General features: G+C 29.2%; 3 protein-coding genes and 1 long non-coding RNA gene across 6 annotated transcripts in view; 3 read left to right on the plus strand and 1 right to left on the minus strand.

Annotated features, from left to right (window-relative positions):
• Positions 1 to 26,340, minus strand: part of Sau (Golgi phosphoprotein 3 homolog sauron) — a 33,791-nt gene extending 7,451 nt beyond the window's left edge. Inside the window, exons 1-5 of one of the 2 annotated variants that reach the window (XM_074240661.1) lie at positions 25,894 to 26,339; positions 25,465 to 25,711; positions 25,213 to 25,388; positions 15,723 to 15,998; positions 10,850 to 11,123 (exon numbers count right to left, since the gene is read on the minus strand). In XM_074240661.1, coding sequence (XP_074096762.1) covers positions 15,750 to 15,998; positions 25,213 to 25,388; positions 25,465 to 25,711; positions 25,894 to 26,139 — 918 coding nt within the window. In that variant the 5' untranslated portion in view covers positions 26,140 to 26,339 and the 3' untranslated portion in view covers positions 10,850 to 11,123; positions 15,723 to 15,749. Of the gene's footprint in view, positions 1 to 10,849; positions 11,124 to 15,722; positions 15,999 to 25,212; positions 25,389 to 25,464; positions 25,712 to 25,893 lie in introns of those variants that run through there. The other variant, XM_074240662.1, reaches the window with a different exon arrangement.
• Positions 281 to 9,878, plus strand: LOC141525951 (damage-control phosphatase ARMT1). Of its 2 annotated transcripts, none has more exons than XM_074240658.1 (6): positions 281 to 1,232; positions 1,343 to 1,445; positions 7,334 to 7,578; positions 7,684 to 7,869; positions 7,943 to 8,345; positions 9,396 to 9,878. In XM_074240658.1, exons 1-6 carry the CDS (start codon positions 1,174 to 1,176, stop codon positions 9,735 to 9,737), a joined length of 1,338 nt encoding a protein of 445 aa, XP_074096759.1. In that variant the 5' UTR covers positions 281 to 1,173; the 3' UTR covers positions 9,738 to 9,878. The 2 variants fall into 2 exon arrangements, with proteins under 2 accessions (XP_074096759.1, XP_074096758.1); XM_074240657.1 differs by having other exon boundaries at positions 286 to 1,232; positions 1,340 to 1,445.
• On the plus strand, positions 1,750 to 5,927 carry LOC141525902 (uncharacterized). The gene is made up of 3 exons (XM_074240603.1): positions 1,750 to 1,761; positions 2,580 to 2,778; positions 2,830 to 5,927. The coding sequence occupies exons 1-3, from the start codon at positions 1,750 to 1,752 to the stop codon at positions 4,788 to 4,790; spliced, it is 2,172 nt and encodes a 723-aa protein (XP_074096704.1). The 3' UTR covers positions 4,791 to 5,927.
• LOC141525958 (uncharacterized) lies at positions 12,606 to 15,750 on the plus strand. Its single transcript, XR_012478930.1, has 3 exons — positions 12,606 to 12,912; positions 13,040 to 13,130; positions 13,347 to 15,750. It is a non-coding gene; the product is annotated as an uncharacterized LOC141525958 (long non-coding RNA).
• Positions 26,341 to 27,014: the final 674 nt, after the last annotated feature.

Genomic DNA, 27,014 nt, shown 5'->3' on the forward strand with positions numbered 1-27,014 from the left:
ATTTATTAAATTATTAAAATTTTTAAGAACAAAATCGAAAAATTTTTCTTCCAAAAATTTTAAAAAATTATATAGAATGTAAAAATATCAAAAGTTTATGAATATCAAAATCATGCAAATACCCAATTATATTTACATTATCAATCAATAAAATTTTAACATTAGCTCATACAAGTGACAGGATGTTTATTGAATAATAATTTTCAATTAGTGATCATTAATATAACATAATTTTTATTACATTATTTTACTTGCAATAATAAGTTATTATTGTAATGTTTTGTATGAATAAATTTTTCAACACTTAAATTATTAGAACCAAAAGCTACGCTTTTGGTTCTAATAAACCATCATCAGCAATCAATTTTGTCAATAAATTGTCGATCAGTAATACGCATATTTTAAAAATTTTTTCGAACAATATGTCATTTGATTGAAATTTCAATCGTGATGTAATTTTCGGACATTTAATGTCATTAATGGATGATCGTCTCGAGAGATATTAACATAGCCATTAACATTCTCTCGAGAAATATTCTACATTCAATTCACTCTAATAGTTATTTTACGGTAAATTTCTTCGCCTTCCTTTCTCAATTTTACCTATATTGTTTTTCGTTCTAAATTCCACAAGAGGACATTTCTAGCTCCCATTTAAAATAATCTAAATTAAATATAAATTCGCACTTCGCTGGCTGGTAGTGTCACCTGATGGAAGCATCTAGAGGCATTACAATAGATTCCCAAGGCTCACAATAAAAATATTGACTTCTTGGTAGACTTTACTCAACAAGAAGTTAAAAATTAATAATCGTCAACTTAAATTCAACATAAAATTAGTGAAAATAAATTAGTGCCGCTTGGATTTTGAAATTTTGAAAATTATTCATACCGAGGATATGAGTATAAAATTTTCTTTTTCGAAAAATGCATTTATTTCCGCACAAATGAAAAGTTTAATGTGCACAAGTGCGTTCATTAAAATGAAAACATCACTTTAGAACGATTCACGAACATGGCCTTGTCACAAAACACGAGTTTTGTGATGATTTGGTAGATAATCTGGACAAAACACAACCAAGAATCACTTCTCCACATTGAAAGTAGTCGTGAATACATATTCAGAAATAAATTTTTATTTCACTATTATTCATTTGTTTTTTACTTAACACGATGGAAATTCAAAATCTGAATACCCCGTTCGGTGAATTTCTTTCTGGAAAATATGAAAAGTTAGTTGTTTTTATTATTTAATTGAGTTTTTAATGTTAAGATTATGATGATTGATTAAATATAGAGTTATAATAGTTTGTGATAATAATTGACTGTTTTATTTCAGAAGCTTCGCTTATAAAACGATAAAAGATCGCTTGCCTGTCATCATCACAAGTATTATTGATAATATAAGCCAATGCAAAGATTCAATAATAACAAAATATGGTTTGGTAAGATCAGTGGAATTTTTTTATCAGTTTAACCCGCTAGCAAATAATATAATATGAATGTCCTTTTTGAAGTGAAACTTCTTTAGGCGCATGAGGGTAAAATTTTTACAGATGAAACGTCACGCCGGTATGCAACGGAAGTGTCGGAAAAGAGAGAGAGAGTGATCGAGACCGATTGAGAGAGAGTAAGACAGGGCGAACGTAGCATGAGCAACTAGCCGTGGAGTGAGAGTAGGGAGCAAGCGAGTGAGAAAGATTGAGAGAAAAAGTGAGACAGAGCGAACGTCGTATCACGCATAGTGCTATGGAGTGTGAGGTGGGAGAGAGCTATAGTGAAAAAGATTGAACAAGAGAGAGAGAATACGGGATATCGAGAAAGAATACACGCCTTATTGGTTGTGTATTCGTTTACTAGTTAATTATTAGAACTTTAGATGGCATTTCTGTCGCATAGCGTAATATTTACAATATTATTAGGCACTTATACAGTGAATAAACAGTAAGTGAATTTTATAAATAAAAACTTTGTGAAAAACTTTGTGAAAAAACTTTGTGAATAAATTTGTAAGTTGTCCTGTATCAAGCAATTATTCGAAGTAAGTAATATATCTGTTATCTTTTTGTTTATTTACAATTTTTTATGATAATTGGTTTGAAGGTTAAGTAGTTTTAATATTTACAAATAACATGTGGTATTTCAACTTGCCGCTCGTCATTTGATAATTTAATAAATCATTTACCATAAAATAAAAATATTTCATAAATTCGCTTTTCTAAATTTTGAATTCAAAAACAAAACTTAATTAATAATTTCTAATATTCGTCATTTGAGATTTCAATAAATCATTGTGCATAAAATACTAATAACAATATTTCATAAATTCTTTGACGAAATTTTAATTTAAAAATTGGAATTTCTAGAGTTATCATTAATTTACAAAAATTTTGTATAAATTTAAATTGGATTAGGTATTTTTAATATTTACAAAAATCACGAGGAATTTTAATTTAATATTCAACATCTGAGATTTGACTATATTATTTTTCAAACAATATAAAATAAATTTATTTTAATAATTCTCTTTAATTATTTTTATTATTAAATATTAATTTCAAATAACTTTTCATTTTCAGATTGCAATGCCAAAAATTGTGGTGCGAGAGTGTGAAACACTTAAAAATAAAATATCTATTAGACGGCCAGCTAAAATATCAACAGAACGTTCACGAGAATTTAGAGAGCGAAAAAAGGCTTTAAAAAATGCAGCTAGCCAAGAGTTGAATATCTCATCGTCCATCATTACAAAAACTACACCAAAAACTCCAGCAGAGCGTAGTCGTGACTACAGAGCTCGAAAAAGACAAAAATCTGAAGAAACTTAAGAGTCAAATGATTTGACGCGAATCACTGTTGAAGTTGAAGTACACCAAGAACAAGACAATTCTCAACCTTCGACTTCGATTTTACCAATTAAAAGAAAAAAAACTTCAACAGAACGTGTTCGTGAGTTTAGAGCAAGAAAAAAATCATTGACAAGCCTTTCAGAAAACATCATTGAAGATTTTCCAACATCATCAAATATTATTAATGCTAATAACAATAATAATAATAATAATAATAATAATAATAATAATAATAATGGTGATAATAATAATATTAATAATAATAATAATAATAATAATAATAATAATAATAATAATATTAATAATAATAATATCGATGATGAGAATCATGTCAATATTACAAATAATACGAGACGTATTCAAGATAATGATTTACGAGTACCTTATCCTACTTTTCACAGGCATCAAAATGCTGACAAGGAATTTAAGGAAAAATTTATCAATAACTCGTTTGAGCATGTTTGCTCAGTATGTGAGAGATTGTGGTTTAAAGAAGATTTAAAATATGCATCTATTCAACACCAAGAGATATTAAATATAATTCTTCCTCATGTATCAAACGACAAAATTGCTTTATGTAACACATGTCTTAACGCATTAAACAAAAATAACATTCCAATAATGGCTGTATATAATGGGTTCAAATATCCACAGTTTCCAAGTCATTTACCGCCACTAGATATTTTATCTGAAAGATTAATTTCACCTCGTATACCTTTCATGCAGATCAGAAGATTAAGACATGTCAACGGTCAATATGGAATTTTAGGGCAAATCATTAATGTGCCTGTTGATGTTGATACAATGATTAAAAGTCTACCACGAAACGTAGATGATGATTATTGTATTAATGTCCATATCAAGCGAAAACAAATTCATAAATCAAGCTATTTGCAGGGCATAATTAATAAACGCACAATAAAAACCTGGCTACAATTTTTATTAGCTACACCACTTTATACTATGTATGAAATTACAATGGATCAATCATTTTTTGACAATAATTCAATTTCAACGGAAATTCCTTTAGAAGATATTAGTGAACATATACCTATTGAAGAAAGTCTAATTGCTCAACAACATACACTGTCATGGGATGAGGAACAATATCTTTGTATTGCACCTGGAGAACAAAATGTTCCACGGAGCTTACTGTTCGATGAACATGCAGAAGAGCTTTCATTTCCGTCAATTTATTTGGGTGAATTTCGGAGATTCAGAGAAGGAATTAAAGCAACACCATTCATGATGGCATCAAGTGAATTACGAAGATCTGATCGACGAGCTGTGACACCGCATCATCTTTTATACGTAGCAATGAAAATTATGAGATTGAGAGTTCGGGATTCCCTGACGATTGCTTTTAAACATGTTGGTAAAAATACAACGGTCACTCGACAACAAATTGAAGACGAACATTACATCAATAATTGTATTGAAACAAATCTTGCTTTTTTACGATCAATTCCGAATTCAACGTGGTATTGGTCGAATCGTAAAAAAGATCTTTTTGCTATGATAAGGCAACTAGGCAAACCAACGATTTTTTTAACATTAAGTGCAAATGAAATTGGTTGGACAGATCTAATACAAATATTATATACATTGAAACATAGTGGAGTTGAAATTTCGAAATTTCGAAAAATTCGAAAAAAAGTTGCTGGACATGTTACGGCAAATAATATAAGTCGAACTGTCGTACCAATCGGTAGACGATCATCAACAATACCACTAAATAACAATAAAACAATAAATGTGAAAAGGTCCCATTTGCCATTAGTTTGTGCTTGTGCAACAACAATTCACAAGTCTCAAGGAAGTACGTACTCCGAAATTGTCTACGAATATAATAAAAACAGTCACAATCATTGGTATATGTTGCATTGTCTCCTGTCACAACTATCGAAGGACTACGGATTACTACAAGAAACAATGATTTGACCTTTTACTATGGACGAAGACCATCAACAACAATGATACATTTACGAGATGAATTTAGAAGACTTTCATTAAATTGTGTAAAAACGGTTGATAGTGACATGCTATATTTCATACGACAAGAACAGGGATTAACTGTATATACTCTTAATTGTCAAAGTCTTCGAAGTCATTCTCAAGACATTAAAAAATCAAATTATACAAGAATCTAACATCATACTTTTATCTGAAACTTGGATAAATAACTCTGAAGAAATAAGTCTAATTAATTTTGACTGTATTGTTAAATTTAAACGACCGAACGTTCGAGCAGGTGGAGTGGGTATTTATTTCAATAAAAAAAACAATACGACAAATATTGTTACGCCAAACGTTACAATGACAGCAATTAATTCATCATCACAGCAACTAGTATCAACATCAATTGGTGACATTTGCATGGTGGAATGTCAAACTCTTCATGGAAGAAAAATAATTTTCGCTGCTGTATACATATCAATTAATCAAAAAATTGAAGATATAATTAGTTTCTTGCATCACCAATTACTTCCATACAGCCACGGAGGTGCTGCTATTCTCGGTAATGAGAATGATAAAATATCACTTGTTTTGGGTGGTGACTTTAACATTAATTTTGCAGTTGATGATTCCAAACCATTAATTAACTTTCTAGAAGAAAAATTTAGTCTACAGCTAAATAATAATCCAAACACACCAACTACAAATTCAGGAACGACAATAGATGCTATTTTTACAAGATATTTAGATAATGTTGAAACACGAACTTATGTTGCATATTTTACCTATCATAATGCTTTAGTCACAATAATACCAATACAAACAACGTCAAACAATGTAAATATTGAAGAAATAAATTGAAAAAATTAAATTTATAATTTACATTAATTTTCAAAACTTTTTTTATTTTAATGACAATTAAATTCCTAACCTATCTTCCTTTTTCCCTTCCTCTTAATCTTGGAAATTTAAAGTTTTAGATTTGTATAAATATAAACAAGATTTATAAATTAGTTCGCCAAAGAAGTTTCACTTCTGACATGTGTACTTTGTACGCACGCATGTTTTTTTATCTTACTGTCGCCAATTACAACTCACACATGTACAATAATATTAGAGAAGGACATTAAACTCACTTCCATGACTTACATATTGAGACTCCCGACGTCGATCTGTAAAGATTAAGAGTCTAAAATAACTTATTTTTGCAACAAAAAAATCTTGTTAACAGAGCAAGATCACTTAAATTGGACAGCCCATTTCCCACTGAATCCTGTAAATTAAGTCTATATATTTTTTTCTCTAGTAGTCACAATGATGAAATTAATCCCGCAAACGACTTTCAAAATTTTTATCTTGACAACAATTTCTTTTACAATGAAAATTTTGAGTACTTTTAATTAAAAAGTAGATTACAAATCAACGGTTAAAGATAAATTAACGAAATTTTCAGGATTTATCGTTAAGTATCTATATCATAAAAATATCAATAGTTTAAAATTGTTAGTTTATTATCCTATTGTTAATCAACTGTTAAGTTGACAAATGAAAACTTCATTTTTTTTTTTTGCCGAAAAATCAATGAAATTTTCATTTGTCAACTTAACAGTTGATTAACAATAGGATAATAAACTAACAATTTTAAACTATTGATATTTTTATGATATAGATACTTAACGATAAATCCTGAAAATTTCATTAATTTATCTTTAACCGTCGATTTGTAATCTATTTTTTAATTAAAATTACTCAAAATTTTCATTGTAAAAAAAATTGTTGTTAAAATAAAAATTTTGAAAAATCGTTTTACGGATTAATTTCATCATTGTGACTACGAGAGAAAAAAATATATAAACTTAATTTTCAGGATCAAGCAGAAAATGAGGGGTCCACTTGACGTGATCTTACTCAACATTAATTATTATCAAAGTGGAGAACAATCAAATTTTAATCTTGACGATAATGATTGTCACAGATTTTCTTCTGAATTAGTGGAAGTTTTTCCTGATAATAGAAGACAAAAACTGTAATTGAAAGCAAAATTCTTTAATTTATCGGTTTTTCGCAGAGTAAAAGCTACTGTTTCATAACGCACACACTGAACTGCTTAATCTTATAATAAAAAATGCATATCTCGTAAACTATTGGCTATTTTAAAGGATTCAAAAATTAAAAGTCCAATTTTAATCTTTTAATCAAAGTGAATTTTGTTCGTTAATCTCTTTTCTAAATTTTATCTGCGGCGTATCAAATAAATTTCAGTAGCTTTACGACATATTTTAACGTAAATTTAGTGTCAATATTATTATTTTCTAAACAAATTAAAATCCAGCCTTACTTTATGTTCATGGTCGAAGAATTGTTTTAGAATTAGGAAAGATAAAAAAAGTTTAAACCATAAATAAACTAAAACTTTCCAGATTTGCAAATACGGTCATTGTATTTGCAAATCAACTGGATTATTAAGTTTCGATATCACCCAATTTTCTTTTACCTGTATAATGAAATATCAATTGTTAACGTTATAGAATTGTTCTGAAGAGCTAAAACAAGTAATAGGGCAATTGAGTGAACTAAAAAGTGAAATGATGACAAATAAACCATTAAAATTTATCGATTCATCTGACAATGGGAAAGAAGATATCTCAAAATGGAATGAGTGCATTAAAAATCAACAATTTCAAAACGAAAATTTGTTAACATGGTATAATTCTGTATGGTTATTCAGTGAATGTTATATGTATCGTCGAGTAGCTCATATTTTTTTATCAACGTGAGTAAAAATAAAAACCAACATTAATAAGTAACTCTGAGACTTACAATAAGATGTATTTGATAAATAATTAAAAATTTTCAAACATGTCGATAATCACGATAGTGCTACATTATTCACTTACGATTATTTTGAAAAACAAAAGCACGATAATTTTACTACGTCTCTAGAAACAATTTCTGTGTTGGCAAATTACACTATGAAGGTGTTAAATGAATCAAAAAGTAATTTAATAGAAAATCAAAAAAATTGTTTTACAACTCTCCTGAAATCAACTCTCTGGGGAAATAAGTATGTTTTATTATTGTTTAATTAAATTATGAGCTCAAATTTTTTAACTAAAAAGAAAATTCTTAAATTGCAGATGTGACCTGTCTCTGAGCCAAGGTAGTGCAGTTAAAATAGAAGACATGGTAGATCAAACAAAAACGTTAGATGAGAATATTTTAATTGATCATAGTGATTTAATTTGGACTCGTCTTAATCATTTTCATGCTGATTATAAAGACACTACCATAGACATCGTTCTCGACAATGCAGGATATGAATTATTCACTGATTTCTGTATTGCTGCATTCTTAATTGAAAATGATTTCGCTAAAAAAATTAGGTTTCATGTGAAAAGTATTCCCTGGTTTGTCAGTGATGTAACTGAACGGGATTTATTTTGGACAATTGACACTATGAAAAATTCAAATCATAAAAATTTAATGAAATTGGGTCATCGTTGTTCAAAGTATCTAGAAGATAATAAATGGACTGTTGAAGTATGTATGAAATTAGATATTACAATATTTTGAGTCAGTCCGATCGAAAGTACTTGTGATTTCAAATATTTTTATCCTTCACAACTCACAACAATTACAACTTGAGTGAAAATAGTATTTCTGATTTGCTGAAAATTTTTACACTTCATTAATTATACATGACACTTTTTGAAATGCTTTAACTGCCCATTGAAATAATCTAAAATGTATTTATGAATATAATTTTTTTGTTTTAATAGTTATGAATTGTACTACTTAAAAAAAAAAAAAATAAGCTGAACTAAAAAGAGCACAAAAAGTGTTTATATTTAAATAATTAAAATAATTCAATTGCGCAAATCGAATTGTAAAAAATCATCGGAAATGTATAAATCTCGTAAAAATATTAATTATTTTTGTCCAGAATGTGTTTTAAGAAAAAATTTTGTGAATTAAAAATCAAAAAGTTACATTTTTAACTTCCCGCTAAAAAAATTGAAAATTTTCAAAAATCGAGAAGTTAATTTTTGTAAGTTACTTTCTCTCCACAATTATTGCCAGTAATTTGGTTATGAGTTTTTCTAACCTCGTGCCATTTTCAGTTTTTTATCTAGCTATTGATAAAAATAAGAATAAGTATTTTTAAAGAAAAAAATCTTTATTTTCGATAAACTTTATTAATTTTTAGATTTCATAACAAAATTTATAGCAAGATGGTTTTTTACGAGAATTTCCGATTTCTTTCAAAAGTTCATGTTTTTAAAGCGAATGATAAATGTGTTTTTGAATTTTTTCAAACTTTTTTTAATCTTTTATTTTAAAAATATATGATTATATTTTTAAAAATCTACTAATTCAGTAAAAATTTTCAATAAATTCTTATCTCTTTGGAAACTCACTATACTAACAATAAAATTTTACTATCATAATTTTTCATTTCAAATGATGACTGTTCACGATAAATAATGAGAATTATGTGACTTTAAGATTATTCTTATCATTAATTAATTTTTATTTAGTATGATAATCAGGTATTAAAGCAATCTCTAATTATATTTTAATTTTTTATAGATTGAATCTTTTTGGACGGAACCATACGATTTTTCACAAATGAAAGTAGAATCACTACAGCTGTATAATAAACTATCTGAAGCTATTTTAATTATATTTAAAGGAGATTTAAATTATCGAAAACTAATGGGAGATATCAACTGGGACTATGAAACTGATTTAAAAACAGCACTCCGAGGATTTCAACCGACTAATATAGTAGCATTAAGAACAGTAAAAGCTGATTTGATTGTCGGCGTGCCTCATAAAAAAGTAAATGAACTATTTAGTAAACAAGAAAATTGGATGGAAACCGGCCAATACGGTCTCATTCATTCCTATTTCGTTGATAATAATTTATGAAAAAAACAAGTTTACTTTTAAAATAATATTTTCTGTAAAATAAAAAATAGGAATGTAAATATTGTATGAGCGTTTTATTTTATTGATTTATTTCATGATATTAATGATTAAAAATAAAACATGATCTTGATCTATGTAAAATCATATTTATTTCTTTTAATAATATAGTTTAATAAGATAATAATCACTAAGAAATGTGACATTAAGTAACTAGTATCCGTAAATACGTAATATTTTTGCAATCTATGAATATTTGTACAGTTATTTATTTTATATTAAATAATACAACAATATTTTTCAATTTTCGACAGAACGATCTTACGAACAATTGTAAGATGATTGATTTTAAACATTATACACCGATAAAAATAAATTAATTTGATCAAAGATATAAATTCTTAAATCAAGTAAGATTTACTCGAATTAAGAATACTTTCTCACACCAAGATTTTATTCACTTGATCTAATCTATTTAACTTTAAAATTTTGTCCTTTGCTGAAGAATTTTTTTTCTTGATTTAAGTTAATTGTTTTATCAGTGTATAAATGATTTAACATATGTTTGAACTAATTTGATCGTATAATACATTTTAAAATAATTTTTTTATTTATCTTTAACGAACTAATTATAACTTAATTAATAAAAAAATTGTTTTTATGGAAATTAAAGATACATTAGAAAAAAATAACATCAATTATAATTTGCGATATTAACTACAATAATATAATTAATCTGTGTTAATGAATAATAATTTCGAATCATTACTAAAATATTCTACATTAATTTACAATTATATCATATAAGTTGAAATTAATACTGGAATGAATTTTGGACACGGAAAAAATGCCATTACATTGGTTACTGTTTCCTATAGTATATTTAAATAGCGATTTTATAATAAAAAAGTTCGATGTGCTTGGACAACGATGAACGCTTTGTAAAAATTTTGTAATGTATTCACTACTGTCGAAGTATATCCAACCTTGTTATTTTTATTGCACTACTTACTACTGTGCGAAACAGTATAGTAAGCCACTATGTTCTTTTTATCTGGGTAAAAATGATCATTAGGGAATAAAAATTATAATAATAAGTGAGTGTAACAATATCGTCAACGTATATGTAAAAACACATATGTATTTTTTTTTTTTTTTTCAATCGACATCTTACAATAAATAGAATTAATATTTCCTCAACATTACTTTCGAACTCAAAAAAGAAAAAATTCCATATGAAATGTTTAACCATCATCTTTTTTGCTTAATTTCTTGCCAGCAAGTGTTGGGAAGATGAATCATTGTGGAAGAATTATTCCATTAAAATTAGTACAATTATAATAGCTTTAACCACTTAATCGTGATTTATGCCACGTTTAAAGAAGGATCCTGTTAACATATGAATAAAAATCAATCATTTTATCAATTTACTCTTCTATATAATTCTAAAATAATTAATTAAAATATTTCTCGCAATGTAGATAAATCACAATTATATTGGGAAATTGTTAAATAAATAATAACCCTTTGAAGAGTATCAATCTACCAACAATTTTGAAATACGTGTTGTAATAGGTCAGAACAAATTTAAGGATTGTGACCGTTCACTACTGACAATAAGATTATAAAAGTAAAAATGATCTAGAGAAATTAATGAAGCAAAAAGAAAAAAAAATACTAAAATTCATTTGAAAATACGATATTTAATTTTGTTATTAAAAGCCTGAAAATTTATTTTTTTTAATTAGTTTTTCAAATTTCCAAAATTACAATAAGTATGTATGAGTTTTTATAATCTTTGAAATCCTAAGAGGTTGAGTATTAGATTTCACTACTTGATGGGAAAAATTTGAGGTTGTCTCTTTACTAACGATAATGAAAAAATATTCCGGTGAATCTGTCAATTATTAGATGATCTTCAAAAATAGTTAGTTCAAGTACAAGTTCTTTAGTTATACTAAAAGATAATTTAATTGGAATTTTGTAACTGATAACTTGTCTGAAAAAAATTTTTTTATTGAAAAAATTTTTCCTATGAAGTTTTTAACTCAAAAAATTAAAGTTTTGATGTAGACAACGTTGAAATATTTATTTCTTACGGATAACATTATTTTCTATTATTAAAAAAACTTTTGCGGCAATTAACTAAAAATTAATAAATTCGAAGTTGTGTGAGTTTTCGGTAATGATGCATTTGATTTTGAAAAGAGTTTGTACTCGATTTCAAGATAGAATAATACCGTATTTATTCCTAAAATTACAAATATCGTTTTACTATAATGAATGAACAAGGTTTGCAAAGAACTTTGAAAAACCAAATACCTTTTAATTAATATTGGCATTAAAACTTGGTTTTAATGTTTGAAGTCTGTTGAAACAGGACGATTATATCAAACTAACACACATAAGTATTAAATATTTAGCATAAAACTTTGAACCCAAATTTTTTTTTGACGCGATAACTCAAAATTTTTTACTGTGCACAAGTAATTAAAAATTTACTATTTTATAGGGCTGTACAATTTAGCCGGTTAAGCCGGTTAAAAGAGTTAACCTGACTAATTAGCTGGCTGACTGCTCGGCTTAGCCGGTTAAGCGAAATTAGCTAGGATAATTAGCTAAAGGTTAAACCGGCTAATCGGCTCCTTTAAAATTTTATGAAATATCTATGTTTTCAAGTATTGAAAGAAGTATTTTTTAAATATGACTGAAATTCATTAAAATTATTTGAATTTGGCGGCTTAGTCTTAGCACATTATGGCGGTGCTCAAAAAATATTTAGTACGTTTTATCGACTATAGGGGCGTAAAATGGCGTTTTTTCTTTTAAAATCATTTGTTAGTACATATTTTTGAAATATATATATATATATATATATATATATATATATATATATATATATATATATATATATATATATATATATATATATATGATATACATTCAAGTTTTGGATCATACATTCCTTATCAATAATATTAGTGAGTTAATTGTTTAAAAATGTCGTTACTGTGGAATCAGTATATACGTATTTCAAGTGGAATAGCTCAATGTGAATATTGCAAAATGCAATATAATACGAAAAAACCACGTCATCATTAAGATACCATATTAACAATAAACACTCGGAAAAATATCAAGCCACTACTCTGATCGATGAGATTGATTCTGATTCTCAGTAAGTAAATTTCGATTTTGTTTCAGTATTTAATATAATAATTTAGTTATGGCTTATTAAAAATAAAAAAGCATTTTTATCAGTATTTCTAACAAATTAATTACTCCATAATTTTCGCATATAATAGATCCGAAGCGTAAAGCGGCCCAAGTACGCAAGCAAATTTAAATAAACGACCTAGACTATATATACCTAGAAAAGAGTATTATAGTCGTAATGTAAGTAAATTTATTGAAAAATTCATTGAATATTGCATACAATAAATTTGTATTTAGATTTATAAATTCTCTAATTAAGAAAAACAATTTTAAATACCCTGAATTGGATCCCACATAGATAGAGATATACACTTTGCATCGATTGAATCATTTTAAATTGATTTTCTTAATCAGGGTTTAGAATAGTTACGAATACTAATAAATTTTATTTTCCAGAATCCTAAATCAGAAGCAATAACAATTTCCCTGGTGTAAAGGATTGCAGAGGATATGCTGCCATTATCATTTGTAGAAGGTCTCTGAGAGCCAGTCTACTCTTTCTATGCTACGGCCAACTGTCTATTCATTATTGGACAAATTTTTACAGCAGCAAGATCATGATAGCGAAAACATTTCATGACTAAAAAAAATTCTTGAAGAAGAATTAACAACTCGTTTTTTAAGTAACATAAATGTAACTTGTTGTGCAGTTGCATTTTATTTAGATCTACGGTGATTATTTTTTTAATTTTTCAATATGACTAGCCAGGTCAACCGTATTTTACAGTTTTTTAACTTCCCGCTAAGAAAATTGAAACTTTTCAAAAATTGGAAAGTTATTGGTTTTACCCCGTTTTTCGAAAATCGAGATTTCATCAGATCTCGACGTTTTGAGGTCCTAGGAAGCTTCCCTGACTATTCCCGCGAAGGTGTCACTATATCTGTATGTACGTACGTACGTACACGCGCGCGCGCGTGTGTGTGTGTGTGTGTGTGTGTGTGTGTGTGTGTGATAAAATGTGTGTGTATGTATAAAAAGTAAACCTCTTATAATTTTTGAACGGTTGAATCGATTTCATCGCGGTTGCTCCCATTCGAAAGGGCTTTGCCAAAATTAGATCTCCTGAAAATTTGAACCGATTCGGATCGATAGATTTTGAGAAATTTGGAGAAATTAAAAAAAAATAGAAAAAAAATTTTTTTCAGAAGTGGTTTTTTTGGAATAACTTTTAAACGGCTCAACCGATCGATTTAAAAAACTAATCAGCTCTCAACCTTGAAAAACCATGTCGCTCGCCGCCAATCCGGTCAAAATCGGTTGATTTGTTCGAGAGACATCGTGAACGAAAAAAAAACCGAAGAAGTGTTTTTTCGGAGTTACTCCGAAATTTCTAGTTTGACCAATTGAAACTTAAAAATTCTTTATGAGGCTTAAAAACTGCGTAGAATGCCGCCAACCGCGTAAAAATCGGTTCATTCATTCAAAAGTTATTACGGTTTAAAAATCCAAAAAATAGTGTTCTATGAAACTTCTATCAGCTTTTAAGCTTAAAGAGCGCAAAAGCACAGAAAAGGTATCTTTTTGAGCTCGAAAAGCTCAAAAAAAATGGCCATGTATTAACGGAATCAGCGGGAAGTTGCAGAGATAGCCTTTATGGTCAACCATTTTCCTAATTTTTTAATAATCATTTTTATAAATATTATAGTTACCAAGATTTAGCAGATGAAGAAGAACCATTTCAAGATAAGATCAAGGAAAAATTGATAGAGATGACAAAGAGAATTATAGTAAATGAACCTGATTTTAGTAAAAATCAAAAGGAGAGAGATTAAGATTATTTTTTTGATCCAGTACGCGGGTTGCCTGGAAATCTGCAGAGAATGGCAAGTCTTGAAGACCTAAGTATCGTTGAAAAAGAAATGATAAAATTTGACCGAGAGCCTATAATTCCAAAGGCAGACAATCCACTACTTTGGTGGAATTTCAAGCGAAACGAATTTCCGATCCTGGCAAATTTCGCCCGAAAATTTTTATGTATGCCGTCTTTCAGTACACATTCCAAGCGGGTTTTTTCAACGGCAGGCAATAAAATTTCTGCCAAAAGAAGCTGTTTGTCACCAGAAACTGCTAATGTACTAATTTTTTTATACCAAAATAGAGATATGATAGAAAAACTAGATTAAAAAACTTTCATAAGTGTAAATTGTTGTTATTAATATTAAATACTACGTAATCAAGTTCATTTTCAGTCGAATTATGTCTCTTTATAAAATATAAAATTAGCCGATTAGCCGATTAAACCTTTAGCTAGTTAGCCTAGCTAATTTCGGTTAACCGGCTAAGCCGAGCAGTCAGCCAGTTAGTTAGCCAGGTTAATTTTTTTAACGGGCTAAATTGTATAGCCCTACTATTTTCTACTTCTGTGAATTCCGTTATAAATCGATAATAAAACTTTCATTAAATGTGTTAATTTTTAATTTTTATAACAACTAAGTAAGTTTTTATTATTATAAAAATTAAGCTACAAAAAATTTAAATAATAAATTATCCTATACTCGTATGATTACTGGATCAGTTATTTCATAATTGACAACAGCCAAGTTTACTATTTTTTAAATAAGTTTAATGTAATCTTATGTTAATATATAATACATATTTTTTCTCTATCTTAGTGGATTTGATATGTCACAAATATTAAAATGCCGATGTTATTTCATAAATTTAAATTATTTTGTAAAATCATTAATACTTTGATGATAAGATGTTAAACAAAGTTAGATAAATAAAATCAATACTACAAAATAAAATTTGATTAAGATGTAAATTCATACCTCATATTTATTATTTATCGTATAATGTTACTTCGTAAATGCAGCAAATACTGCCCATAAAACTTGGTTTGCATTGGGTTTATTGGCTTCTGCTTCAAAATCAAGTTCTAATAATGTTCTAACACGACGCATAGCTACTTCATAATCATCATCTGATAGAGGTGCAAATGCATTTTCTAATACATCTGCTGCGTGAGCTAGGAAAACAAGTGCGAGAATTCTTCTATCCATACGACTGGCATCATTTACCCAGCGACATAAAACAGCTTCTTGTATCTAAAACATGTATTGTAAATGATGTCATGCTTGAAAATAAATAAAAAAAAAAAAAACATGTTTGTGTACCAGAGTACAAAGGTAGGAAGTGAAAATTTTTACGACATATAATTTTTCTACTATTTACAACTTCAGAGAAATTGGGTAGATAAGGCTTAAGAAAACAATTTTTTTCCGTATCAAGGGGTTACATGGGTTTCACAGTTTCAAAAAATCGATTTTTTTTTAAATGTTTAAATGTTTTAAATTGAACAATAGTTTAAATATTGTATCTCCGAATAATAGTTTCGGAGATACAATTTTAAAAAGTTGGGCGCTCCAGGCGCTGTTGAATTGAAACTCAAAACTTTTGAGTAAGCGCGTTTTTCTAAAAACTATGTTTTCAAAAACGGTACTCACGATTCCTCGAGAACTACTCAACCGATTTTGATGAAATTTTGGACAGGTCTTCGAGCTATAATTTACAAGGTCTCGAATGGAAGATTTTTTTTTTTTTTTTTTTTTTTTTTTTTTTTTCAATTACAACTATTTAAAAAAAAATCTGAAAAACGGTTGACCCTAAAGGCCATCCCTGCAAATTCCCGTAAATTTCACATCTAAACACTTAAAATTGCACTTTTATGACGTTTTTGAACTCTTCGAGCTCAAAAATGTACTTTGTGTATTATTTTGAGCTCTTCGAGCTTAAAGAGATAGCTTTTCTCTGCTTTTGAGCTCTTCGAGCTCAAAAGTCTGATAGAAGTTTGATAAAATACTATTTATTGAATTTTTAAACTGCAATAACTTTTGAATGAATAAACCAATTTTCAAGCGGTTGGCGTCATTCAACGCAGTTTGCTAAGCCCCATAAAGAATTTTTGAGTTTGGATTGATCGAACTAGAAACTTCGGAGTACTGCAGAAAAAACACTTTTCTTGGTTTTCTTTCGTTCACGATATCTCTCGAGGAATTAACCAATTTTGACCGGATTAGCGGTAATCGACGTGGTTTTTTAAGGTTAAAAGCTGATTAGTTTTTGGAGATGGTCGATCAAACCGTTTAAAAGTTATTCTAAGAAAACCACTTGAAAACAACATTTTTTTCACATTTTTTCAGTTTTTTTGAGATTTCTCGAAATCTATCAGTTTGAATTTTTTATTTAAAATCTAGGTTTGGTCGAGCCCTTTCGAATGGCGTCAACCACGATGAAATCGGTCACATCGTTCGAAAGTTATAGGAGGTTTACACACACACACACACACACATATATATATATATATATATATATATATATATATATATATATATATATATATATATATATATATACACTAGTCACAAAAATTAAGGGATATAAAAAAATTCCAAATTTTTTGGTGATTTTCAGCGAGCTGTAACTCCGAGGAAAATGATCGCACAGAAAAAAAAAAAAAAGCAAATTGTAGCTCCAAGTGTTTAGTTTTTAGATATGACCATGAAAATTTTTGTCATCGTCAGGTCTGGAGAAATCCTAAGAAAACTACTGAAAAAAATTTTTCGAAATTTTTTTCGTCTTAAAAAAGGTCTACGGGCTTCAAAAAAATTTTTTTCGATTGTTTCGTTTAAAAGCTCTTTTAGTAAATTTAATACCCTTTAATTTGACGTAATCAAAAAGCCTGTACGATAATTTGCCGCGGAGTTATCGTCAATCAAAGCAAAAAGTTTTTTTGACTTTGGAAATCAATAACTCTGGAAATAATGACCGTATAGGAAATCGAAGGAGGGTTTTGAAAACTACACAATATTCTCTATAAGAAAACGTAAACCGCTTTTGAAGAAAAATTTTTTTGAATTGAAAACTCGGACTGAAAAAAGACAAAAATTCGCATAATTAAGGATATTTGGATAACTTGGTATAACTTTGGATAAAATGGATGAACGAAGGATATCGTTGGTAATTTTTAACTTCAAAGTGTCCCCTAAAATCCCTAAGAAATTCAAAGCGCTGCGATTTTTTGTTCATAGTGCCCAGAAGCTTCAAATTCTGTGTTTTCGCAAAAATCACCATTATGAGCAATTTTGTGATTTTTATTCATTTTTCCATTGAAAAAATTTTTTTCAAAATTCTTTATTTTTCGATCAAAGAGATTGATTTTTCAAGAAATTTAAAAAAAAAAAAAAAAAAATTTTCAATTTTTTTCGAAAATTTTTTTCGAAATTTTTTTTATCAAAAATTTTTTTTTAATTTTTTTTTATCGTCTTCAGAATGCTTCACTATTGTTAAAAAAATTAACTCAATTTTTTCTGTCCGCTACAACTGCCTTAGTTTTAAATCTCATTTTAAAAATTCAATAAAAACAAATTGATATACCCCCGCGGAGTTCGGCTTTTCCTCACACAAAACTTGAATTTTACGTTTTCTTTTTAGCCTAAATTCCTTACGTGAATTTTATGTAAGCTTTTCTTTGATAATCACCTTTTGATATGCCTCGTCGACATTTAGCTGCCACAGATGTGGCTCGCATTGTTACCCTCCTTCAAGAGGGCTACAGTCAGGTGGAAGTAGCAGCTTCTATGGGAGTGAGCCAGTCCGTTATCAGTCGGGCCTATGCCCGATTTAACGCGACTCAAAGTTACGATCGTCGTCCGGGTCAAGGTAGACTACGAATCACTACCGAGCGTGATGATCGAGCTATCATTCGAGAAGCTCGTCGAAACCCTACTGCGCATGCCCACACGATCGCTCATCAATTTCGCAATCGTCGACAACGTCCTCCCCAACAACACATATCGGCATCGACGGTTCGAAATCGCTTTCGAGAGCAAGGACTACGCGCTAGACGCGCAAATCGCGTGACTATGCTCACTCCACGACATCGCCGAGCCCGATTGGCCTATGCTCATGATCATCACCATTGGGGTCGTAGACAGTGGACCAGTGTATTATGGACTGACGAATCTCGATTTTGTCTTCATGGCAGCGATAGACGATCTCTCGTTTGGCGCCGTCGTGGAGAACGAGATCGGGATGGTTTTACGAGACCAGTTACAGCTTTCAATGGTGGATCAGTCATGGTGTGGGCAGGCGTGTCCTTCAATACCAGAACCCCGTTGGTCATCGTTCGTGGGACGTTGACTGCCGATAGGTACGTCGACGAAATTCTGGAGCCACACGTCCTGCCTATGCGCACACGCATGGGGGCAAGACGGTTCATTTTGATGCAGGATAATGCTCGTCCTCACACTGCAGTTCGTACGCGAACTTTTCTCCGCGCCAACAACGTAACAACGCTTATTCATCCAGCGATGAGTCCTGATTTGAACCCAATTGAGCATGTTTCGGACATGCTTGGGCGTCGATTGCGGCGAGACTATCCGCAACTGCACAATCTTCATCAGTTGACTCAAGCGTTGTTACGTTGTTGGCAAGGAATTTCGCAACGTGATATTCGACGATGCATCAACATGCAAGAGCGTTTACGAGCTGTGATTCGGAACAGAGGTGGCAATACACGGTACTGAGCAGTTACTGCCGTGCGTACAGAGGTCATTCGGCAGCTGCAAACAGACAAACACGCCGACAAAGACACACACACACACACACACACACGTGTGTGAGAAGCGTAAATCCGACCGAGCAACCTCCACGTGGTACGCTTTGGGTAACGCTAATGCCGGCGGTAAAACAACAGTCGAAAAAAATGAGAAAATTTCGAAAAAATTTTCGAAAAAATTAAAATTTTTTTTTTTCAAATTTCTTGAAAAATCAATCTCTTTGATCGAAAAATAAAGAATTTTGAAAAAAAATTTTTTCAATGGAAAATGAATGAAAAATCACAAAATTGCTCATAATGGTGATTTTTGCGAAAACACAGAATTTGAAGCTTCTGGGCACTATGAACAAAAAATCGCAGCGCTTTGAATTTCTTAGGGATTTTAGGGGACACTTTGAAGTTAAAAATTACCAACGATATCCTTCGTTCATCCATTTTATCCAAAGTTATACCAAGTTATCCAAATATCCTTAATTATGCGAATTTTTGTCTTTTTTCAGTCCGAGTTTTCAATTCAAAAAAATTTTTTCTTCAAAAGCGGTTTACGTTTTCTTATAGAGAATATTGTGTAGTTTTCAAAACCCTCCTTCGATTTCCTATACGGTCATTATTTCCAGAGTTATTGATTTCCAAAGTCAAAAAAAACTTTTTTGCTTTGATTGACGATAACTCCGCGGCAAATTATCGTACAGGCTTTTTGATTACGTCAAATTAAAGGGTATTAAATTTACTAAAAGAGCTTTTAAACGAAACAATCGAAAAAATTTTTTTGAAGCCCGTAGACCTTTTTTAAGACGAAAAAAAATTTCGAAAAATTTTTTTTCAGTAGTTTTCTTAGGATTTCTCCAGACCTGACGATGACAAAAAATTTTCATGGTCATATCTAAAAACTAAACACTTGGAGCTACAATTTGCTTTTTTTTTTTTTTCTGTGCGATCATTTTCCTCGGAGTTACAGCTCGCTGAAAATCACCAAAAAATTTGGAATTTTTTTTATATCCCTTAATTTTTGTGACTAGTGTATATATATATATATATATATATATATATATATATATATATATATATATATATATATATATATATATATATATATACATTCATACAAATACAAACATACAGACATAGTGACAACATCGCGGGAGTCATCAGGGAAGCTTCCTGTGGGCTTAAAACGTCTAGATCTGATGAAAATTCGATTTTTGCAAAACTGGGTGAAAACAATAATTTTCCGATTTTTGAAAATCTTTGATTTTTTATCGGAAAGTTAACAAATCCGCGCAATTTTAGCCAAATTTTCATTTTTTTTGTTGAAACCTCTGCCAAAAATCCAATTTTTATTTTTCTTTTTTCTTCCGTTGAAGTGTTAATTACACGGAAAGAACAAAATGACACTGCATATCCTCCTATATTATACCCAGTGTAATCTGTGGTAAAAAAAATTTTAGATAGTAACAAAAATAATCCAGATTATTCTAACTTATCTTTGTATTATACTCAGTGTAATCTCCGATGTGACCAAGTAATTTTTCTGATTATACCGCCCCATATTACACTGGATATAATCCGAAAAAATATCCCATATAATTTGAATTATACTCAGTAGAATCTTGTATTATATTATTTTTTCAAAAATTGTGATTATCAGGTTTTTTTTAATTGCGCATTGTTTTTTTTTTTTTTTTTTTTTTTAATACATCAATTAAATTAAATAGAAATTTCGTTCAAAAAAATAAAAATTAAAATGGTGATCCCACTTGAAAATATTTACCAAAAATTTTTCAGCCCCAAATTATCTGAAAAATTGTGCTTAAATGATCCTTAAATATTTTCTATCCAAGCATTGCATTGCATTTTTGAAAAATACATAAAAAAAAAATGAACAATTTAAAAATAAAAATAATTATTACAATTTTAACAAATTTTCAAGAAAATTTATAATTAAAAAAAAAAAAAGTTGAATATCACAATTTTTGAAAAAATGATATAATCCAAGATTCTACTGAGTATAATTCAAATTATACGGGATATTTTTTCGGATTATATCCAGTGTAATCTTACGCGGTATAACCAGAAAAATAACTTGGTCAAATCGGAGATCACACTGAGTATAATACAAAAATAATATAGTATAATCTGGATTATATTTGATATTATCTGAAATTTATCTTTTCCGAAAAACTTCATTTTTTTACCAAGAAATCAATAAAATTTTCATTTGTCAACTTAACAGTTCATTAACAATAGGATAATCAACTAATAATTCTAAACTATTAATATTTTTATGATATAGATATTTGACGATAAATCCTGAAAATTTCATTAATTTATCTTTAACCGTCGATTTTTAATCTATTTTTCAATTAAAAGTACTCAAAATTTTCATTGTAAAAGAAATTGTTGTTGATATAAAAATTTTGAAAACTCGTTTTAGGCATTAATTTCATCATAGTGACTATGAGAGAAAGAAATATATGGACTTAATTTACAGGATCAAGTCGAAAATGGGAGGTCCAGGTTAATTATCGATTCTCTTCGACTGTGAGGACTTGGCTCATTGCTTAACAAGCATTGGCTGTACATGATATTCATAGAGGCCAGCTTGACGTTTTAAGGCCACAGGAAGCTTCCCTGATGACACCCGCGATGTTGTCACTATCTCTGTATCTGTATGTAAATATGTGTGTATATGTATGTATGTATATGTGTGTATATGTACCGATTTCATTGCGGTTGACGCCATTTGCAAGGGCTTGGCCAAACTGAGATTTTGAATACAATTTGGACCGATTCGGACTGATGGATTTCGAGAAATCTCAAAAAACTGAAAAAAAAATTTTTTTTTAATGGTTTCTTAGGAATTACTTTTAAATGGCTCTATCGATCAACTTAAAAAACTTATTAGCTCTTAACCTAGAAAAATCACGTCGATCGCTGCCAACCCGGTCAAAATCGGTTGATTCGTTCGAGAGATATCGTGAACAAAAGAAAACCGAAAAGAGTGTTTTTTCGAAATTACTACGAAGTTTCTTGTTTGACAAATTTAAACTCAAGCATTCGTCATGAGGCTTAAAAAACTGCGTCGAATGCTGCCAACCGCGTGAAAATCGGTTCATTCATTCAAAAGTTATTGCGGTTTGAAAATTCAAAAAATAGTGTTTTATCAAACTTCTATCAGACTTTTAAGCTTGAAGATTGTAAAAGTATAGAAAAGCTATCTCTTTGAGCCCAAAGAGCTCAAAATAGCAAACAAATTATATTTTTGAGCTCAAAGAGCTCAAAAACGTCATAAAAGTGCAATTTTAACCGGCCAGATATGGAATTAGCGGGAAATTGCAGGGACGACCTTTAGGGTCAACCGTTTTCCTAATTTTTTTATATTTTAATATTATTTTTGCACTTTGCTATTTTTTTTTTTTTTTTTATTTATTTATCTTTTCATTCCAAGTTTTGCGTGCCGTTTTTAACTGATTATGCAGACTGAGTGTGTGCCAGCATCAATTGTCATGCACATCGGTAGAACATTTACTGATGCGGATATTTATAGATATACAAACATTCATGTGTATTTTTTTTTTATTATTTTAGTTTTTCATGTCTAACGATTAAACAACATTGAGTAAGATGACTATTTGCAATACCAATCTCCGCAAAGTGGATCTCAAGTTAATAAAAAAATAACTGATTGAATTCTCGAATTTTTACGCAAGTTATTGTGTTTCAAACGGAAAATGTGCTGATTGACAGAAATTTTTTTTCAACTATTTTGGTATTTTTTTCTGGTTCTTTTATCTTAAATTGATTTTTACCACTGACAGAATTAATCTTCATGAAATTATCTATCCAATGATACGCAAATTAATTAGACTAACTAGGTAACTAGTCAAGTAGTTAATTAAATAATTGCGAAACTAAGGCTAAACAAATTTTTCGATCGTAAAGCACTCTCTGATGTTTCGCATAATGAGCCGTGCAAAAAAAGTAACCATATATAGTCATGGAACTTGACCAGAGCAAATGTTTATTTTTCATAAAAGTAATTATTGAATCCTCTATAATGAGTAACCACTAATTATAAAGAGGCACATGACAGATCATTGATTACTAAGTCCATTTCTCAGTCAGTTCTCACAAATAGTAAGAACTATATGGAAAAAATTGACTTTTCAAAAAATTGTACAGAAAAAAAGGTTCACTTGAGTCAATAAAATATTTTTCTTCCTAATTATTTTCTTGAGCGAAAAAAAAAATTTTTTTTTGACACAAGAAATTTCACTTATTCCAACAAAATTAATTCTCTTGCTTTAATAAATACGTATCTTGATCCAAGAAAATTTATTTAAGTCAAGAAAATCTTCTAGTTTTGAGAAAATTTAGCTTCTTGCTCCAAAAATCAAATATCTCGATAGTAAATTTTCATTAATATTTTTATTGACTAACATGTCAAATTGGAAGATCAAATAATATTGAATCATTTTTTTTCATTTAATATGCAAAATTGCATGCTGAAATTGTATAAAATGGGTATCAAGAAAACATGCAAATTGAAAAGACAGCCATCTTTGAAATTGGAAATCTCTAAACAAAGTTATTCGTAAAGGTCGAAGTCAAAAATGGTCGATTTGGCATGGAATGCCCCATATGTACGATATAATCGGTATTGTCTATTCTCTAACTCCCGCAATTCTATACGGATCTCAATAAAACGTGACATATTCTTAGGACGATTTACGAGATCAAGTTCAAAGATGAACCAAATCGATCGATTTGTTTAGAAATAACAGCAATTCAAAAATTTTCAAAAATTGCAAAAATTCGGACTTACTGTTTTTCTGCGTGATTACAATTGAATGCGATACCCTATTAAATTTTTTCTATATATTGTATCTCAAAGCTTGATAAAGAAGCTGTAATTTGCTTGCTGATTTTTTTTTTCTAAATTACATAATTTAGGAATGATAGCAATTCAAAAATCATCACTTTTACTTTTTTTTCACACAATAACAATTAAATGCAACATCCTTTTAATTTCTGTAAATTGCATCTGAAAGCTTATGAAATAAGCTTTAATTGGCATACTTTTTTTTTTTTTTTTTTTTTTTTTTTTTTTTTTTTTTTTTCAATCAAATAGTATAGGTCAGTTATTTAAATTCTTTAAAATGTTCAAAAATTGTAGAGTTTTTTTTCGTATTAATTACAACTAATTAATTACAACAAGTAATTCGTAGAATTACAACAAAAGTAAAACAAAAGAGTACTTGCAATCTTTTTTTGCAAAATAACTATTGAATACAATAGCTTGTAAAATTTTTGTGGATTGCATCTAAAAGCTTAATAAATGAGTTTTAATTTGTATATCTAACCATCAGTCTAAGTCAAAAATTACCTAATCTCTCAGACAGATTTAATGAAATTCTACTTTTGCATTCGTTTTGATGTCATTGTTTTATTGTAACAGAAATTTATTTTTGTTTCTTACATATGTATTTATGAATTTATTATTTTTCTGTATACGATCCTAAAAGTTTTTTTTTTTTTTATTTATTTATTATGAAATCGAGTTCCATTTCAGCTGCCGAATGGCCTTTTTTAGACTAAATATGGTAACTATTTTATCAATTCTATAAATTTAATAATATTTTTGTAATTTTCGTAAAGTTCCTATACCTCTTTAATAAAAATTAATGTATAATAATGAATACCTTTTTAACAAGCCGAGTTTTAGCTAAATTGTCAGTCAATGGGTGGGTGGTCATATCAAATAATAAAAAATTTTGCTTCTCAGTTGTGAGAACACCCTTTTCAACTAAGTTTTTAGCCAATCGTTCTCTAACATTTTTTAATTGATACCTCAGTTTTAAGGGATTCCATGTTTCTCCTAAAAGCAAAAATTGAATTTAATCAACAACAATACATAACAATTATACCTAGTAAAATTATTTTCAACAACAAACCGCTCAAGTATTCAATCCAACTTTGAACTGGTTCCGGTGGTTCATATTCTTTCAGATGTTTCAAAGCTTCATCCAATAGTACATCTCCAGTAGGAGCATCATTTTTGACTAATAATTTTCTAGCTAACAAACCACGTTTTCGCATTCCAGCTTTTTCCAACTCGACTCTGCCGCGAAGACCTAATTCTGCTAATATGCAACCTCTCAGTCCAGAACTTATGCAGTCATTCCAAAATGAAGTATAACCCTGCGTAAATAATAACAAAGTATCAATATTAGTTTCAATTAGTTGTCTTACGATCATGCAAACTTTCGTAATTAGCAGTCATCAAAATTTTTAGTCATTAGATCCTAATCTGATTTCATGTCTGCCGATAGATAACAGTAACAAATTATTTTTTAAAAGATTTAAAAATTATGGTGTTCTACCTCTTTATCCTTCAATCCAAGCAACAGAACTTCTTCCATCAACGTTAATCTGGTCTCTTTGTCTGAATCTTCATCGACAGTTGGGTTGCAATTAAAATCTTTCAATGAATTACCCTCGACGTCAGGTGCGTGGCCAGATGACTGATCATTGTAAACTCCATTAGGATCAGAATATCCATCCTGACCTATAGTATTACCACTATTAACTACTCTTCGTCTTTGAACTAAACCATCAGTACGATTCATCTTATTTTTCTTTTAACGAAACGTTTTATTCTGTTTTGTATCTGTTATCACGTAACAAAATTTTAACTACTTGATTCTAATCTTCACGGCTATAAGTTTGATTAACATCTACTGCACAATAACAATACTTGTTGATGTCGATAATAACATTAAATTCATTTCAAAATGGCTTGTCTATTACTGTTCTGCTGTCTTTTAAGGTTTTTCATAATAATAATCAGCAATCGCAAATGACACGTTTGAGTAATAAGTCTTTATCCACTAGATGTCATTGACGGTCAATGACACTTTCTTTTACAACGGAAGTGATGATAATTTATCATCATAGTTTTTTTCTGTTTAATTTGAATTAATTTATACCTTTAGTAGAATGTGTATAAAAAAAGCCCCACAACTCTATACAAAATATATATTTTTGAACTCTATACAAGATATATTGTGAATTGGATTAAAACAGAAAATTCTCTAATTTATTCTGTCACGATATTCCGATTTTTATGGATGCTCTAGCGGAGGTGATTTTATCTAAACATACAACTTATTTTGGAAACAATTATGTGTGAAACTTTAATAACGTTCAATTGGTAAGCTCAATACGTTTTCGAATTAAACTCGTTTGGAATATAATTCAGTAATTTTTGCAAACTTCGCTAACGGTATACAAAAATAAAATTTTCAAGCTATTTATAATGTAATATATAATATATAATACTGCATGACAAGTATATAAAATTATATGTACATATTAATATAATTATCTACATAAGTGAAATGAAGGGTAGATATTGAGTAAATTATAATGTCAACATGATGGCAGATTTTTGCTCGATGCTAACAAGAGAAATGCCAGAAGAAAACAAAAAATAAGGAATCCC

This window comes from Cotesia typhae, unplaced genomic scaffold (genome assembly GCF_013202065.1).
Source record: "Cotesia typhae breed Kobodo isofemale line unplaced genomic scaffold, CoteBio_Ctyphae contig_28, whole genome shotgun sequence".
Taxonomy (NCBI): Eukaryota; Metazoa; Arthropoda; class Insecta; order Hymenoptera; family Braconidae; genus Cotesia; species Cotesia typhae.